Source organism: Ischnura elegans, chromosome 10, assembly GCF_921293095.1.
Source record: "Ischnura elegans chromosome 10, ioIscEleg1.1, whole genome shotgun sequence".
Lineage (NCBI taxonomy): Eukaryota > Metazoa > Arthropoda > Insecta > Odonata > Coenagrionidae > Ischnura > Ischnura elegans.
The window spans coordinates 33,370,150-33,389,917 of NC_060255.1; the positions used below are offsets into that span (position 1 = coordinate 33,370,150).

The 19,768-nt window shown below is 35.3% G+C and overlaps 1 protein-coding gene across 3 annotated transcripts in view; it reads right to left on the reverse strand.

The window, feature by feature from the left end:
* Window positions 1-19,768, reverse strand: part of LOC124166576 (ryanodine receptor) — a 149,556-nt gene that overhangs the window by 50,044 nt on the left and 79,744 nt on the right. For all 3 annotated transcript variants that reach the window (XM_046544142.1, XM_046544140.1, XM_046544141.1), the window contains 22 exons: window positions 18,491-18,645; window positions 17,305-17,429; window positions 16,131-16,340; window positions 15,036-15,314; window positions 13,454-13,674; window positions 13,044-13,134; window positions 12,814-12,954; window positions 12,176-12,345; window positions 11,889-12,057; window positions 10,809-10,937; window positions 9,968-10,127; window positions 8,932-9,055; window positions 8,627-8,828; window positions 7,926-8,155; window positions 7,331-7,433; window positions 7,109-7,244; window positions 6,868-6,949; window positions 5,362-5,525; window positions 4,434-4,623; window positions 4,140-4,255; window positions 3,223-3,380; window positions 2,585-2,764 (listed from right to left, as the gene is read on the reverse strand). In XM_046544142.1, coding sequence (XP_046400098.1) covers window positions 2,585-2,764; window positions 3,223-3,380; window positions 4,140-4,255; window positions 4,434-4,623; window positions 5,362-5,525; window positions 6,868-6,949; window positions 7,109-7,244; window positions 7,331-7,433; window positions 7,926-8,155; window positions 8,627-8,828; window positions 8,932-9,055; window positions 9,968-10,127; window positions 10,809-10,937; window positions 11,889-12,057; window positions 12,176-12,345; window positions 12,814-12,954; window positions 13,044-13,134; window positions 13,454-13,674; window positions 15,036-15,314; window positions 16,131-16,340; window positions 17,305-17,429; window positions 18,491-18,645 — 3,535 coding nt within the window. The remainder of the gene's footprint in view (window positions 1-2,584; window positions 2,765-3,222; window positions 3,381-4,139; window positions 4,256-4,433; window positions 4,624-5,361; window positions 5,526-6,867; window positions 6,950-7,108; window positions 7,245-7,330; window positions 7,434-7,925; window positions 8,156-8,626; window positions 8,829-8,931; window positions 9,056-9,967; window positions 10,128-10,808; window positions 10,938-11,888; window positions 12,058-12,175; window positions 12,346-12,813; window positions 12,955-13,043; window positions 13,135-13,453; window positions 13,675-15,035; window positions 15,315-16,130; window positions 16,341-17,304; window positions 17,430-18,490; window positions 18,646-19,768) is intronic.

Below are 19,768 nucleotides of genomic sequence, written 5' to 3' on the forward strand. Positions count from 1 at the left end.
TCGATTCATGCAATTTCGATTTAGCCTAAATTCATTCCCCAGGGAAACATTCCAACGCTGCTTAGCCTAATGAAATAACCTTAACACTCTTTTAATAAAATGTGAACTTGCACAAAGTACACAAAAATTTTCCTGATTTTACGCATATTAGTAGCATTGCTTGTCTCAAATCTTCTTCTTTGTTTATATATTTGTCGAAATCCATTGCTATGCAATGGCCAAATGAATTACTCATCATGCGGTACAGATAGCCAACCTACCGAAGTAATTTATCTGATCTCCTCAACAGAATGACATTAGTCAACTTATATTATTAATGAAGTTTGGAGCTAGTGGAAATGAGTTTTTTGATAGCAATATTGTTTGTGACGTAATATTTGCCATCATAAGTTATCTGGCGAATTGACTTCCACAGAGAGGGTCCATCCTAATGCCTTCAAGGTCATCGGTATTCATGGGGAAGAAATAGATTGGTGGCCAAGTTGCTTATGAATAGCATCAACATATAAAAGGATCCGATAGAGAGTCTCAAACACATTGGCTTCATTCTCTTCCAGCAGTCGGAGACCCTCTGCATCTCAAGAATACAGTGCAGCAGTTATTCAGCAGTAGAAGGTGATTTGGATAGAGCCATATAGAGAAGAAACCAAGAGAACAATGGCAAAAAATAGGAATGGGTAAGAAAAACAAAAAATTTACCAAGATAAAGCATAAACCAATAAGAAAAATTGAAGTGATCAATTGCTTTGATAATTGAGAGCATGAGAGCAATAATGTGCAAAATATTAAACTCATGACGTCTTATTCTGAATGAAGACTAAGTTAAAACATCAATGACATCACCCACACCAACTTAACATGTCTGCAAAGTCCATTGCTGGAAAAAACGGAAAGACTTCTAATCACCTGGATTTATATCAAATGGCCAAATGATGTTCCTTTATCTCAGGCAGTTATTTGTGCAAAAGCTGTGGCTTTATTTGAATCTCTTATAGATGAGGAGGGTGGTAATCGCTCCGAAACATTTAGTGAAAGCTTCAGTCGGTCATAGAATTTCAAATGGTGAGCAGGTATTTTCATTGCTGAAATATCAGGTGAATCTGCAAGTGCTGATAGTGCAGTCGCCGCAACATTTTCTGATGAACTCCAAGCTGTGATTGAAAGTGGCTCCTTTCCCCCTCAATTAGTTTTTAATGTTGTCAAGATGAGATTGTTTTGGGAAAGAATGCAATCTTGTTCGTTCATTTTCAGGGATGAAAAACCTGGGTCAAGTTTCAAGGCATTTAAAGACTGTTTCATGTAGCTGCTAATGCCTTGGGGGACTTCAAGTTTAAGCCAGTTATGATTTATCATTCACAAACTCTGCAAGCAATGAAATGGTATTCAAAGCATCACTTGCCTGTCATTTGGATGAGCAACAAAAGAGCCTGGGTGACACAATTATTGTTATTAGACTAGTTTGAAAATTTGTCAACTGCCGGCAATGCATTACGATCCTCTGAGATTGCTTTGACACCGCTCGAAAGGTGGGAATTTCAAAAGCACGTACGAATTTTCTTTAACGAGAAAAAAGTTTTTGAATGCATGCCTGCTAAGATATTTTAAACTATAATTGTTTATATAGCGTATTCCTCCGAATATAGTCCCCCTCTGAATATAGTCCCCCCCCTAATTTTGAGGCTTGAGTTTCGGGAAAAAATTTTGAAAATGGGTTTGAATATAGTCCCCCCCCTAAACTTTTATCACGGACATTTTTGGAAAAAAGGGGGGAGTATATTCAGACATAGAAGGTAAATATGGTTTTCTAAGACTATTAATAGAAATATGTATATATGATTTATAAGCAATTCAATACTCAACACCAATGCTACAGGGAATACATCCCTATCTTCCCTATGTTAAAATGGTCTCTAATAACACAAGTTCCATTAGCAAAAAGACCCCAAGGAACGCATTCATCCCTTGTGCAAAGCGAGGCATGGGTATACGTGGTTGTGATTTGAGGGTTGCATTGTTACAGGATGAGTAACATGACAGATGCTGTAAAATGAAGATTTGAGTTACTAATCCAGCTCGGGCATTGAAGTCCTGTAGGGATATTTGTGAAGGGATGAGATGGATGAAATGGAATTGAATAAAAACAGACGGTAAAATAATTTCAAACGGAAAAAATTTTGCTTTATGGAGAGGTCTTTTCCCTAACTGCAGCCCACACATGGACTTTTCAATGGAGAGGTTTTGTAATTATAGAGATTTGATACAGGAGGTATTTTTCCAAGTATTATGCATGGGAGGGGCCTACGACTGGGGCTATACTTGATTATAATGCTTTCATAATATTTTGCTAAAAGGAGGTTATACTGTAATCAGATTAGATGTTACTATAGAATCACTGATTAGGGTGCATATTGTTAATTTCATCACAAAAAATGTGCCAAAATCTCCATTTATCTTTTTAAAAAAGTACAATAAGAGTAAAATGAAATTTGAAAGGTCATTTTTATGCCAAGATTGGGTCCTAACATAGAGGATATGATTTTTGGGAATGCATCAGTAAGATCAATCTTTAATTCTCTTCCATTACCTGAGACTTCGACCAAATGTTGAATATCTCCGCAACATAGTTATACAATTCTTCAGCCTCAACCACATTGTGCCTCAGCCAGTGATTCCTTTGTAGATCAACATACTTAATAAGTAAGGGGTAAAATGCATAAATGTCTCGGACAAGAAGTTGCCAATCTTCCTGAATCTGGGTTTCAACCTGGAAGAAGAGAAAGCTTTGCATTATTTTCGATTTAACCATTAAAAATTCAAACCAAACTCATAATCTTATTAATTTGCAGGTACTTAAGGCCTGGTTACATAGTACACTCACATACACAAGTTAATGTGTGAATGCATGAACAATTTTGGAGGACCAGAACGGAACATGTATGAATGCATGAACCAAATTAGAACAGGTTCTATTTTCCGTTCATGCATGTTTACAAGTTTGATGGTTACATGGTGCATTTTCCTGTTCATTCACGCATTCATACATTTAGATATTAATTGGTACAAGTTCATGCATCATGTCACCTGGCCTTAAAACTGCGGTCTATTCAGGAAATTATTAATGCTGAACAATAATTGAAATTGAAATTTTTCCATAAGCATCATTTCTCATGCAACTTGAAGAATTCTCATTAAAATAACAAACGGCAATTCCCTGCACAGTACCTGAGATGTGTCATCCGTGGATGATTTGATGAAGCCTCTCAATGACTCTTCTTTGTGGAACATGCTATCAGTGCGTTTCTTCACTCGTTCAGCAAGGGGCAGGAATGGATCCTTTAGCAACTCTTCTGATGAGTTAATAATGATTTGCTGGGTGTATGCTGCAAGAAAAGAAATATCATTCAGATCAACGATGAATAACAAACAATGTGGCATTTAATATTCATGAAAAGGCTGAGGATAAGTGAAAAAATATGTAAACCTTATGGCATGAGAGTAGAATGCAAAGCGTACATCTACATTGTAGGATAATAGATAACAGAAAATGATGAGTGAAATTTTACTCATTTAAATTCATTACTAACTCCTTGTAACACACTGCCTACAAAAATTATCAGTGTTTGAATCTCAAGAATGATCTTAGCCAAGGCCTTAAACTTAACTTTGAAAAATTTCCTTGTCTTAAGCACCTAATTCATAAATGCTTCAAAGGATTGCATTTTTAGTGCTTCAGTTATACTTCATAATAATAGAAGAAGGGCTAAACCAGATAGCACAGAGAAAATTAACAAAGTTCATGCATCATATTTAACTTTCTTAATCACAAAATTTACAGGGATTTTCATACATAATAATCGGCACCTTACCCTTCCTCTCAGTATTTATTAAAACCAATAAACAGAAGCAAAACTCAACACTGTATTTTTCCAAATCAATGATGCATAACATGAATACTTCGATAAAACACTCTAAAACAAGTGACATAGTGATAATTTTTCATTTCATGCTGTGCCTCCATTTTTATCAAACCAAGTGTCATTTTATGTTTTAATACTTATCCTTCTTTTTAATTACATATCAAGTTACCTAAGAGGGTGACAGGGAAAGATATATTGTATAATAAAGATTAAATTACTTACCAGCTATTCTCGTCATCCATGGAGCATTGTCATTACCAATATTTTTCTTAATAAGCTTGAGAACACTCTTCAACAATTGGTTCATGTGTTCACTTGTGACCATTGTGACATGATTTCTGCATGAATTAGAGAAAATACTTATCAAAAATAGCGATAAAAATATTTTAAGTCAATCTCTAATAAAATTAGAATAATTACTGCACTAACCATTTCCTGACTGGAAGAATTAAGCAACTGACAGAAAAAGCTACATAAATAAGTTATTGCTAGATATTAATATAAAGTAAGTCTCACCCTCCAGTTGGACTGACATTGTCTGGACCTTGGGACCACCAGAATGGTAAGTATGCACACAACATTGGCATTATTACATCTATCACATGTGGCATATCAGTATACACTTTGTCAGATTCCACAAACTGGTCCACTTCAGTCAGAATACCCTCCAATGTTGGCATGCTGGATTCCATCTTTGCCATAACATCTGTAGAAAAAAATGGAAAGAGAAATTGTGTTAAATAATTAGAATAGAAACTTTAAAAAATCTTCCCAAATGAATCTAATGTCTTCCTATCACTACATCAAGGAAATTTAGATTATGGAAAAAGTAGGCAACTGTAGAAAGATGGATGGATAAGACTATGACAATGGAAACAAATCAAGTTTGGTAGATGGGCTGCTTTTTATTATCACTTGATTGATGAAAAGAAATTCCCCGGCAAAAATTGTCCTTTTTTCTCTCGCATGCTCAATTGTTGAATAAAATTGCTCACAAGTCAGCATTGTTAGAGAGTGAAAATTAAAAATAGGAAAACGCACTCATTACTTTTATCCATCAAATTTACCATCAAAGTTATAAAGTGAAAACAAAATGAACAGAAATATGTATAAATTTTCGTTATGCTGGAGAGTATCAGTAATTGGCCAGTGCACTGAACTTAATTGTAATCCAAATTTTCTCTGACAGGTGGAAGACTCGCTGACATTGAATAAATTTCACTGATATGCTTTAAATTTTATTATATTCCCTAACTTGAAACACTCCTCTGTTTTCCTTCAGTCAACCCAAAATGGAATGGAGAAACACATGTGAGTACATTTGCAAAGATAAGATTCAAAAAAATGTTAACTGAGTATTTTTAAGGCAATAAAATGAAAATTATTCAACCTTATTTATCTGCAACTAATAAAAATACAATTTATTTCGGTGAAAAATGGATACCTTGAGCTTCCAATGAATGATCTGCAAGACGGTGATGAATAGAGAATAAATTATGTTTGTTGAGATGTGGCTCAAGATAGGCAACTGGGAACGTTGAAGCAAAAGCACCGAGACAGCTTCCAAGTGCTGGACGATGTCTCTCAATTTCAGTTTTCAGGTACTTCCTGGAAAATTGAAATATAAAAATTACGGTGAACACATTTTTGCAAAGGAAATGCCTAAAATATGAATTCCAAAAATAATATAAAAACTGTATGAAATTAGCATTTTAAGCTTCCAAAATTAGCATCTTTTTTCAAAGATGAATTACAAAATATGAATTAGAAGCTAACTGCATTGCATTTTAAGTATGAACTTCCTTAGCAAAGTCAATTACTACATGTGAGAAACAAATAAAGACGGCTGCATTTTTCGGGTCTCACTGCGTCGTAGTTGCGTTGAGGACAACAGTTTCTCCTGCATTCCAGCAGGCGTCTTCAGGTCGAAATGATTATGCCGTGTTTTGGCCACCGTTATATAGGCAGCCCAGTGGTGTAGCTTCTCCCTGATTGGTTGCTTTGCGGCCAATAGCATAGTGGTATGGGGCAAAGAGTCTCTTCCACCTTCCAATCAGGGAGACCCTACACCACTGGGCTGCCTATATAACAGCGGCCAAAATACGGCATAATCACTTCGACCTGAAGACGCCTGCTGGAATGCAGGAGAAACTGTTGTCCCCAACGCAATGACGATGCGGAGAGACCCAAAAAATGCAGCCTTCATTACCAGCGCACCACGGAAGCCTTCGCACCAACAACAAATAAAGACAATGGATACACTTAAAAATGCTCCCAGAATATAGAGTTGCCTACTGAGTTCTGCACCTCTCATTTTTGCACCCTCATTTTGGCCTGATTCAGAGGGAGAAGTAATGGGTGACTAAATTAGAGTGCAAATGGCTTATTTTATTTCAACATTGAATTCTTAAAACTGAGGAGAGAACATATTTGAGGGAGGTCTGCAATAGAATAAATAAGGTAACTGGATGGCATATAGACACTCATGATTAGGAAAAGCAGTTGGCAAATAGTAAGTAAGCTTAGTTATTCGAATGGATACCATCCTCCACCTATAAAAAAGGCTTATGGAGCTCAAAAAGAAGAAAAAACTCCCCTCATTCATTAAATTTCCACCCCATTGGCTTATGCTGGAGGAATAACAAAATGTTTCCCCTCCTTTGGAATCATTTCAAGAAAGCTCTGTAATTGAGAATTATCGAGACTGAACATTTTTCCCAGGATTTCAAGAAATCTTCAACATTTCAACACACAAATTTCATATGCTCTATATCTCACAACAGAATAAATGGTTTTCTTCATCCATAAAGTAGTTAATTACACAAATTCACTCCCTTCACTATAAGCATTCTTTAAGGGTTGGAGTAAAGAGAAACTGAAGAAAGTGGATAGAAAACTATTTAAAGCTTGGAAAGCAACATCCCAAAATTAGAATAATAAGGTTTCTCACCTATCTCTTGTGAGAGTGGCATCAATTCCCAAAGTGTACAGGCTATTGAGCATTTTGTATGATGCCACCTGGATGTCATCCACTGAAAAATTCAGGATTAAAACATTAATGAAAACAACAAGAAGAGAATAATGACCAATTTAATCGATCAGTTGAGATTCCACTAGTGTACTCTATCTATATTCATCCCTTGTGCACAAAGAAATAATGATTTCAAATACGAACTAGACTGGAAACTTACACAAGAGATCACTGCCATATTCACACGCTGCCAGATGATCAAACAGAGCAGTCAATACTGGTAAAATGACTCCATTTATGTACGAGAGAGACGTGGAGGTTTTTAGATGCGTCCCTCTCAAATGACTGTATTTACCCTAGAAATTAAAAGGGAAAATATTTTAAATATGTGATCATAAGGTGATGGTACTTCATTAAGTGATGAGTAACTACAAATGCTTACCTCCTGTAAATTGAGTATGGTATGGCCCAAATCCTCAGCTGTGTTGTTGAAGAATGTAAGCATTGAAGTTCGAATAAATTCAGGGCAATTCTTGACGAGAGATCTGAAATAGCATTATAAACTTTTTCAGTATTCATAGGGAGTTGTTTTGGGACAGAAAAATAAGTCAAATAGAAAAGGGGGAGGCATAACAGGCTGAGCACATCAATCAAGTAAGAGAAAAGTTTCAGGAAAAGGAACATGGCACAAGAGATCACTTCGAACCGGCAGGAGATGGGATAACCTTGAGGTAAAAATGCAAATATAGAACTTATGTGCACTAAGAATTAGCAAAATGAAGAAGTTCCAAAAGGAGACTTTTGAAGTGAAAGTTGCAGAATTATAAACACAGGAACTGTAAATGGTAATTCTGAAGTCAGGATAATCCTCAGAACGAAAGCTGGAATGTGGGTAAAAAGCTTTCTGAAGTGAAATAAAAGGGTAATAATGAAAAAGACTTATATGTACCATGATACCATGCCTCCATACAGTGTATCTTCCGGGATTAAGGAGAAGTATTGCGATTAATGCCACATTAAAATCTGAACACACTTACTTTGCATCAATGCCTTTCACTAATACTTGGAGACACCTGACTGTTATCCTGACATCACTGCCAAAGGCTGCTAATCTTGATCTTAATAAATTGGCAAGCTTGCAGAACAGACTGGCAACCATTTCCTTCTCCTTAAGGGATGCAGCCCCAACATTGTTGGTGGCAGTTGCAACAGCAATGAAGTAGTTTCTGTGAGTACTGAAGTACTTTTCCATTAAAGGCAGCACAACCTGAAAGAAGCCATTAGTGTTACTTTGATATAACCACTTGTTTCTGCATGTATTTATAAATATTTGCACTATTTTTAATAATATTTTGCCTTTATATCACAAAAAAATTTTTAAAAATTAAAAATTCCAGCTCCAAATTCATCAGTCTTGTTGTTTCAGTCAATAACTAAGGTTAATAAAAACAAAAGTAGAAATTTTAAACATCCATTTCATTCATGAATTTACTGTATACTATGCTGTCTCATAAATAAAATCGGGTAGAGTTTAATTTACGACATAGTTAGAATCCAAAAATTAAGCAATCTGACAGAATCAGGAATTCATTGCATTCTGTCCAGTTAACGATTTGATCAAAGAGTCATATTTTCTGCATCTATATAGTATTCAATACTGAATGATTTCCAAAGAACATTTGTACCGATTTCCACTAGACACTAATAATCATTGAAGATCAAAAAAGAAAATATTTACCTTAGAGAAGAATTTGATGTCCCGTGTAGAGGTCTTGAAGCTATTCCTACGACTGAAGGTTGATGATGGCTTGTACATTTTCATGTTGATTGTAGCCGTATCCAAGTATGCAATCAACTTTTCCAACAGGGAGTAAGCAAAACGAAGCTCCACTGATGCCCCTGCAGCAGCTTGTTCCGTATCAGATCCAGCTTTTGAAGGCCTGCAATAGACAGCATTTAATAAAATTTTATGATTAATATTAATTATCTGACCAATCATTTAGTATGGATGATATTTGAGTTGGGAAATTGAAGCCAGAATACCTGTGTAGTTTATAACCTTGATACTGCAAATACTTCAAGAACTCTTGAGACCTCTCACGATCCTTCCTCTTCTCCTTATCAGTCAAGAGGTCATATGGAACCAGTTGAGGATGGATTCCTCCTCCTGGAATTAGAAAAAGGATTTTTCATTCACAACTGTAGAGTGAAATTCTTTCCCATAAATAAACTATTATTATGTGATATTCATACTAAAAGAGGAAAATAAAATACACAGAAAATAAATGCAAAAGAAATAACGTTGAAACATCGATTCATTTAAATTTCAACTAGAAATTTCCCTTAACATTAAGAGATATTTGCTAAATTTTAAAAGGACTCTCTGTTGAAAGAAACTCCATTAAAAGTCTTTATCATATGATGAGACATGTGCAACTCCAAAGAGAAACATATTTTCCTTAGATGAAGATACCATGGAATAAGTAGAGTATGAAAGCAAGCATGACTGAAAATATTTGATAAACATAAAAAACATGGTTAAAACATAAATTTGTTTAGAAAAATATTCTAATTTTGATCCTTTAAAAGCACCCATTACATTCATTCCATTTTGTAATATTAAGATACAAGTAGTGAAAAATAATTATTAACAATCGCACATTTACAGAATATCTTTTAAAAGGCAAAAGTTTGTAATTATGAAATGACTTAGTGCTCCGTATTTTAACAGAATGTAAACTCAAATGTGAATAAATTTATTTATCTATATAAGGTGTTGCTATTTTGGTTGCCTTGTATTCAGGGGTAATTAGTTCCTTTGAAACTTGATAGATAGATCAAAATTAGGTACTCAAATTTCACATTTTTCTCAAATAAGGTCTATCTAACATTGGTCAAATCATCAGATAATTACTGTCACAATAAAATATTCACATTTGAAAATTCACTGAGACCAGACATTGAGTCTCAATGTAATAGTAATTAAAGACCAGTACAAAATAATCATGGCACCAAGTAGGATTTCATATTCTCCGTAAAGTTCAACCTCTCTAGAGCATCAAATGACAGGGAAACATACCACAAGTCACCAGCTCTTCTTTCTTCTTCTTAGCCCAGATGTCATGAGAGTTTTCTGCAAGTCGCTCAGCCATGTTCTGCATTTCTCTGCTCAGAGTTAAGTTGGTCATATCCACAGGGTGGGGATGATAGTTGAATGGTGTAGCAGACCCTTCTCCAGGCTAAAAAAAATGAGGAAATTTGAATCAGGATATGCGAACCATGCAGTAGCTGTTCCTGTAGAAAAACTAGAGTTTGAATGTGAGATGTGAAAATTAACTTTAAAGACTGGCCAGAGGACTCAAATGAATTATATGGCACTAAAGTTCCTGTAAACATAATTTCAAAATTTTAAATGAGTACAAAAAGCTACAATATAATTTAATATAATCGTTGATTCAGTTTTAAAATTGCATAATCAATTGAAATAATTTTAATTTCCCACACACAATTAGATAACAGCCAAACATACCAGTCAGTCTATTTTTCCACCTTCATCATCATTGGCAGTAAAAAATATTGGTGTGAGAGCCCATTACAAATAAAATTATCAGTGGTGAAACTGAAGGAATTTCAGTGGGTATTCTAGTCAATTAGTCCTTTTAAAAATCCATGTACATAATTGATTTGGAGGTACGTAAAATAGCAAGGTAATAAATAATCCTTAAGTGTTATGATGAGTTGTATCATTTAAGGAGTTAGAAGGTTCTACTGAAACACATATAGACTCATTACTTTTGTTCACTTAATCTTGATTTTTTTGAGAATAAAAACGAGAGATATTTAACATAATTCATTAGGAGAGAGATGCCAATACACCGAATCCGGAGAATGTACTATTAATGTAAGAAAAATAACCATACCTTTGATGATCTTCTTCCAGAGTTCCTGTTATTTGAAGGAATATCCACTTCAGAGTGTTCCACACTCCAACCAAGAGCTAGCAATGCCTTCAATGACTCCCTCACTGGTTCCTTATAACGCTCTTTTTCCTAGAGTCACAATTAAATAAAATAAAATATTTCTCCTAATCAATATAGTTGAATTAATCCATTATTAACACTATGATAGCTTAAGTTTTGCTACCCATTATAAAGCCCAAGAATATGGATTTGTTCTTTTCAGTGGATTTAAATGAGGAAAAGATAAAGCAATTTTGCTTTTCATTTAATTTTTTTCAATTGCAATTTACTTTATAACATTTACATCAAAAGTAACTCAGCTTGTTGAACAACATGCTTTACTATGGCACAAGGTCAAGAACATGTATAAATATGTGCTCTAAAGTCAGCTAGCATATTGAGAAATAATTTCGTTTAATCATCCAAGATTCAAAATTTTACTCATAAACCTAGAAAGAAAATGAAGTGTCCACTATGAGAATTATATTCCTGTACGGAGATTTTTGAGTCATTTGACATGTATTGATGTCAGATTACCATCAATTAAAGTCCAATATATCAGTCATGGTTAGCCATGCAAAAGTCAGCCCTCAGTCACTATAACACAGATGTAGTCAGATTAGCATCAATTGACACTAGAATGAATTCCAACTGATGGAATAGTGGCGAATTTCAGACATCACCCCGATTTTCAGTCTGTAAAAATTTTCATGTAGGTGTGCAATGGATTTAAATTTTAACAATGTCATCATTAAAACAAAATTTAGTTGGCAAGAATTCTTAGTTGTCAAACTCTTTGAATACCATGTGTTTTACATTAATAATTAACCATTTAACAGCATTAAATGATAGACAAATACTTATTTTACGGACATGTTTGGGTCAAAGTTATTTTTTGCATTCTGACAAAATTTCCACTCAACTTATGACCAACTGCCAACATTAATAGAATTTTGAGAAAACAATAAGGATTGAAAAACTAGAGTCTTCAACAAGAGTATCAATACAATAAAAAACTAAAGGTGAAAATTTGATACTTACGTATTCAGTGAGCATGCTAGGTGGCTTCAACCTGGGATGACTTTTGCTTGAGTCAGACCATTGTTCACCATACACCCAGCCATTTTCGAGCTTACGGCTAGCCCATGCATCGTGATAATGCTCAGAAAACTTCTGAATAATGCTGTTCAAATCGTTGTTAAGAGTAACTCTGGAAATTAAAAAGACAATGGAGTTAGAATGAATGATGTTTGCAGTCTAACTATAAATTCATATGCCTAGAGTTTGCCATGGGTACACAGAGGCAGAGAATTAACTAAAATTCTTACGATGCAGTGTTTATTGGCTGTGGATTGTAAGGTCCTCCAGGTCCAGTAGTGGTCTTAACACCATACCACTCATCATCATAATTCTTAGACAGTGAGTAATCCGGTGGAAGAGCACACCCAATTGCAGTCAAGCAAGGCAAAGCTTTACCAAACAGCTCAGGATCGTAATCCTATGCAAAGAAAGGTTCAAAATGAAATCTGATGTAATTCCCGACACACAATTATCCCCTTTCCACAGTTAAGGTATCATCAAATAAAATTTAAACTCTTCAACATTTCCAAAAATATTGGATCAAATGCTGTATTGTCTTTTATTGATCTACATTAATGCTGGTGGAGTCCCAAAATTGCTCTTTAACATTAGTTATTGCCATTAATATTTGATACAACTATGCCTGATCTATTTTGTAATGGAAATAATTAATAGTTCACTTGTAATTGAATGTTGTTTTTTTAATCCATTTAAATGTTATAAATTTAATTTACTAAAAATAAAGAAAATTCACTGATTTGAATTTAAATCGGAATGAAGAGCAAGGAAGATTTTTTTTACAGAGAAAAGGAAGTAGCAAAACACATAGTTATGGAAAAAGAATTTCATATTTAAATAGTACACCAACAGTTGAAAAGGAACTTACCATCTTGGACAATGAGTCGAAAATGTTGCTGAAAAGAACCATTGTGAGCCTCTTCTCTTCATCGCTGGATGCTCCATACTGTCCTTGCCCAGATGTTGAGCCATAGTACTTGGCACATCTATCATAGTGCAATGTCAGCAGCTGCAATAAAACAAACAATGTGAGCCATGGGGAAAAATGAAGTGATTACTTTTTCAAGAGACAAAAATTTAATCAAGAGCCTCTCTTACCCTGAGAGCAACGGTGGTGTATTCTGATAGATTTGATACATCAACAGTCAGCTTTCTCAGAAGTTTCAAAAGCATACTTGGCTGCATTTGGCTGCAAAAAATTAAAAATAAATTCATGATAGACATAATCTCAGTAATAAAATACAGCATTTCATTTGATTTACACTTAGAATCCGAATCTTATATCAGTAATGAAAAGTAAAGAAAACTTAGTAATATCCACATAAATATTTAATGTACGACCTAGACTACAACCTGCCCTGTCTGGTGATCACTTCAAAGACCAGATCATTAAATATTTACGTTGAATTACAAAGTTTTATTTACCTATCATTACGTTAAGTAGATTCCATAAAGTCACGCCTGAAACAACTAATTATAATGGTAAGTTTCATAGGACTCATATTTACCTGGTAAGAGCCACCAAGAAGTCAGACACAGCTTCTCTCTGTCCCTTGGTGAGCATACGATTCTTAGACAGGCGATAGACAGTATGAAGTGTTGCGTCAAGCAAGCTGGCATAGTTGTCTGCTTCATTGTAAAAGTTGGTATGCTTGATGAGGAGTGGTAGGATAGAGTTTCCAATGTAACGGTTCATAGCCAATCCCATATCAGATTCAACACCATCAGTCTATGTACGTAATGAAAATTGGGATATTATTAGAAATAACAATTACAAAAACTGAAAGCATGATATTATTATTACAACTCAAAAAGCAAGATATAAAAATACGTTACACAATATCTAAATATCTCAATTATATTAAGCTCCCTTTTTTTCATTTCTAGCAGCCCATGTATTCTCACCATCTCGTCGAAAATATTTCCTCACTTATGAAATCACTAGAAAGTTACAAAAACATCTAGGTTCACCCTAGCCAACCAAGACAGCATAAATATATGATCCCAGAAAAAGCAAGCCACAAATTTGCATAGCCAGTAGGGCTGAAGATCATTTCATTTTTTTTAAACAACCTTTGAAGATATTCATCACATTTTTTTCAGCCAAAAAATTAGGATACACTACGTTTTGTAATATTTCAGTACCCAATAAATAAATTACAAACATCTTCAATAATTACTAAAGCAATGAGGGTGCTTCTTTTCTATCAGCTTCTAAAATGGAAAATTAGAAGTGAGTCACAACATTTGCAATGGTGAGATTTGTCAGTCGTAGGAGACCTTCCTTCCTTCAGGCCGTTTTACATGGGGGATGCCATTGTGCAGGTAGGCACTGAAAACATGTTGAAATTGCGAGAAAGTGGGCTTGGAATTAGAGCAGGGCTATTTTGCCGTTCCGCATCCACTTATTCTCGCATGTGTTCTAGCAATTCACTGCTTTACATGATGCAATTTTGATTGCACCTTCGTACATATGTCAGATTGCACAATTACTTGCCTCGTGTAAAACGACCATTATTCATCTAAAAATTTTATAGCTTCATTATTGAAAAAATAACTCAATTTCATTGACTGGGGAAAATTATCAAAACACATAAAATCCATCAGAAACGTTCATGATCTAAGTACCACGGCCTGAAGCGAACGTGAGAAATCATCCTTAAATATAGGCAACCCACACAACATCCTTGATTCACCTTCCAGAACTCTTGACTGTCCCGTGGAAAGGTAATGGGTGAAAAAACAGAAAACGAAGATGATCAAAACTTTCGCATACTCTATTGTTGATCCTGACAAGTGGAAAGCAATTCATAACTACATCAGGATTTCTACGCACTTGCTATAATTTTATAACTGAATTACTGAAAATGATTACTATTCTTTATCCGTCATTTATGCATATTACAATTAAAATTAATTTAATTTAAAAGTTTTTGGATCCAAAAACACTCCCAATGAAGCGCTTCTTTAAATTACCCAATTAAATTACAAACCAAGGCACATTACCCAGCTAATTAGATTTTATGCAATTAATAATTGTTATTGAGCACATTAATGGTGTATTTTCAAAATCCATTTCTTCATACTCACCCTATCCAACATTGTAGCAGCCCTGAGGTCAGGTAGGAATGCTTCTTCAAGGAGTTTAAAGAATAGCTCTTGAGTTTCAATGCCATAAACTCTTTCAAGGAATAAGACTACACTTTGCTTGTGCCCAGGAATAAGGCCGGATGGCATGTCACTCTTTGGCGGCTCCTCACCAGCAGCAGGATTTTGCAGAGTGAACCTCAAACTCAGGACTCCATGAAGATCTTCCAGAGGCACCAGGGATCGCAGGATTGCACGTGCCCGGAGAGATTCATTTTTACCCTAGAGTACGGGAACATATTCATTACATATAATACTCCTTATGCTTTTTTCTGATACAAAACATCATTAATACAAATCTCATTAATTCATCAAAATACGCATCAAAATTAAAACATAACTCAAAATTATTAGGTAGTAATAAATATCTTAGAAATATCTTTGCCGGCCTCGGTGGCGGCGGGGTAACGTTCTCGCCTGCCAAACAAGAGGTCGCGGGTTCGAATCCCGCCTGGGAAGGTTTCCCCGGTCCAGGGCATGGTCGTTTGTGTACGTTTACTTGTTACATTTGTTGAACACCCCGGGGTAAAATGGCCAAAAAGAGCTGTATGCGGTGGTTTGAGAATAAAATAAAATAAAATATTCTGTTACAGTGAGGGAAAATTAAGCATCCAGATATTATTGACACCGGAGACTTTGAGAGAGGCAAATGTTTAAATATTAACAGATATCTTTCAGAGCAACAAAGAGAAAATCATCTAAGAACCTCACTTTAGTTACAGGTACCACTGGACCAATAAAATAAGAGAGATATTTTTCCAAATATATAGGCATAGGGATTTGTTTTTCTTCCCAAAAATGCATGAATTTAATAGATGCCGAGTTAAAGTGAATAAAGGCAGACAAATCACTCATAATGCACACACAGTATTTTATCTTCTGTTTTCGTACTCTATTACAGGTAAACAACTACTGGATACACACTTCCTGCCACACCCCTATTGAGCCAGCTTGTCGGCTTGTACACAGATGTATGTATAAATAAGATATGAGATAATGGTGTGATTTACATCGGTTGCAAAATATGAGAATATTTACCTGAGCAATGACAGAGGCATCAGGAGCACACCTTCCCAATAAATCAACTAGGGTGCAGTAGAAATTCAAGATGGCAGCTCCAGTATCTATATAGTCTTCATCATCTTCACTTTCAGGCATAGGGTGATCAAGGCCAACACCAGGTGGTAACATCATTTGCCCTTCTGCTTCATCCAAAACCTTCCTTTGAGCTGCAATACGCTCTGACATCTGCAATGAAATGGTTACATGATTCAGACTCTTCCATATCTGATTATGATTGATATGCATAGTTTGAAAGTAGAAAAGTTTAGTTCCACTCCAACCTCAAGTACGATTCAACAATATTTACAAATTCATGCTCTGGTATTTATCACCTATAATGTGGTCATACAATAAAATACTGAAGTTTGCAATCACACAAAAATAATTACATTTGCCATGAAATATTACGTGAAATATGAAATTCATACCTGAAGTCACAATTTCAATTTTTTCATAAGCATGATGAATTTATTCCATTAAGTTTCACGAAGTTAAACATGAAACAGTCAATGGTTTTACATCAACAGTTGGTAAGTGCTGTAATCTACTACCATCCAAAACATTTTTGCATTACTTTTTGCAAGAGAAATTCTATTTCCAATTTTGTTTTTTAGAATGAGAATTTAAATTGGACGTGTGGGAGAAGCTCAGAGACTTTGGAGGCCAAATTGCATTTCACGGCAAAACAGATGAAGGAGGAAAGGCTAGTGTGGGGAGGAAATGATAATCAGTCACAGAACCCTTTTAAGTGGTATAGGAATGGGATCTCCAGTGCATTCCACATATTTCAATGATCCAGTTAGAATTTATAATTAGCAGAACCAGATTCAGAAAAAATTCTAGGGGAGAACTTCTGAAAAGCTTGGCAGAATGGAATAAATACCACAAAACTGGAGCTACAAGAAGAGTTTTTCATCTCTTCTAATTTGAAATTTGCTTCCAAATCTAGAATATCTACAGACACACAGATGTTTATCCTAATGTGCTATCATAACTTGGATTGCAAAATAATTGAGACTCTACATGCATTGGGAACAACATCAAGGTGAAGCCAATATGTGACCAAACATCAACAGACATACATCTGAATAATGTAGAACTATTGGAAGTGAGTAAAACATTAAAAATAGTTTCTAACTGAATAATTTACCTTGTTGGCATCAATGATTGCCCTCAGCAAGCCTTCACCTTCACCCCTCAGAGCAGGACCAAGACACTCAGGACGACGAATCAGAAGTCGGATGACTAAATTAGCATTTTCTTCCACACTTTCACCTGTCAAGTCAAATATGTACTGCACTTATTCCAAACAATAAAAATTGCAAAATATAAAATGCAAATAGTTGTTCAGATATCATTGGGAAAGACGTTTCTCTCTCATGAAGATACAAATCAAGAAAAAATATTTCTTGACATCTTCAGGACAGGAAGTTTTACATAGCTAGCAGAATTTTTTCTAATACTAGCAACAAAATTTGACTACAGACAGGTACCGAAGTTAATTTTATAATTCAAGTTATGTATATCTTTATTCTGTTGAAAATTCACAAATAAATAAAACCATATTTGGAAATTTTCATAACATAACATAATAACATAAATACCGTATTTCTCCCAATATAGTCCCCCTCTGAATGTAGTCCCCCTCTGAATGTAGTCCCCTCCCCTAATTTTGAGGCTTCAGTTTTGGGAAAAAATTTTCAAAAATGCAAAGCAATATAGTACCCCTTTCACTTTTTCCACGGGTACTTTTGAAAAAATGGGGGGAATACATTCAGATAAAACGGTATGCATTAACAATGCTAACTACAAATGACTTTCATTGACAAGTTCTCATCCTTCAGCCAGCAGCAGAGTATGTGGATCAATATTATAAATTACTTTGACTGTAACTGGTATTACGTAAAATGTAAGTGAAATATTGATTGAAAATCCAAACAATGAGACAATTTTGGCACTTTACATATTATTTAAGATCAACAAAAAAGAAAAAGTTTTTCACCATAAAGTTTCTGTTCACCATTAAAATTCTGCAATCTTAGTGCTTATAAAAAATACACTAAGTAAAGAATGATTTCAACAACCTTAAATGCTAAAAGTTGTAGCAGCTTAATATGTTTTCTGAAGTAACATTTCTCATAAAAACATCCCCCATCTCAGCTTTCTAAGGAGAATGAAAGAGAAAGAAATGCCAGCACTTTCAGGATCCCATTCATCCTGCTGTTTTATCTCCTATCATTTGGGTTATGACTCCTGGGTTTGTATTGATATATTTTTGTCTCGAGTGACTTCTACTTGAGTACAAAAATTCACAAATTAATGACAATCAAACTTACCATTAACCCATACACAGAAGCGGAGGAAATCCAAGTATCTTTCACCTTCAACTGGATCCCATCCCAAGTCAGGGTAACCCTTCTCAATCAGCTCTGAATTTGACTGAAGACCACAACGAGACAGATACACAGCAATCTTTTCGAGGTAGTGCTCCCTATCAAAGAGGAGAAGGGAAATTAAAACAAATTACTCCTTGCCATTCATTAAGTAAAAAGTATTTTGGCTGTCCATCATAGACATTTATGCTAGAAGGTAAAGATACGAGGGTAGCCTTTTAACTGTCAGGAATAGAACATTCCTTATTATTTAGCAACTATAAATGGTGTTTATAAACAACTTTTTTGGTTGGTTAATGCCCATGCAAAGTCTCATTAAGATCGACCTGATGGTTTAAGAATGGTGGCTTGTCAAAGTTCCCAAGGTCACTGTACGAGATGGAATTAAGTCATGATTTCGATGAAGCCTCACCCAGCAAGAATGCATTACTGAACTTTTTGTTGTTTTTGGTGAAGAAGTACCATGAAAGACATCCGGTTATCGCTGGTATGCAGAGTTTCAGCGAGGACGCCCTAGCCTCCCTGACGAACCATGTGAAGGGCAACCAAAAATCGCAGTCACTCAAGAAAAAGTGGATGCTATTCATAACATGATTATGGAAGATCGTCATGTTACATACCGTGAGATTCAGGCATCACTGGACATCTCAGTGACCACAGTTCAAAAGATCTTACATGAAGAGTTAGAGGTTAAAAAATTGGTTTCCTGCTGGATACCACACCTCCACACAGAAGAACAGAAAGTAGCTCAAGTCAAATGGTGTCGAAATACTCTACAACGATTCAATTCAGGTGCATTAAAGCACGTTCACAAGATCATAAGTGGTGATGAATCATGGATCTATAGCTATGAGCCTGAATGAAAGCGCCAATCTTCAGTATGGGTCTTCCAAAGTGAGCTCAAACCGAAAGAAGTTGTTCGCTCTTGCTGCATTTCCAAGAAAATGGTCGCATCATTTGTAGCCAAATCAGGGCATGTAGCAACCTTCGCTCTTGAAGATCAAAGAACAGTTAATGCTCAATGGTATACGACCATTTGCTTGCCGCAAGTGATTGCCGAGCTTTGGAAAGATAACCCAAATTGACAGATTACGCTCCCTCATGACAATGCAAGCTCACACACCGCTCGAGTCACAAAGTCGTTTTTGAAACAGCAAAACGTCAAAATTCTTGATCACCCTCCATACAGCCTAGACTTAAGTCCCAATGATTTTTTCACAT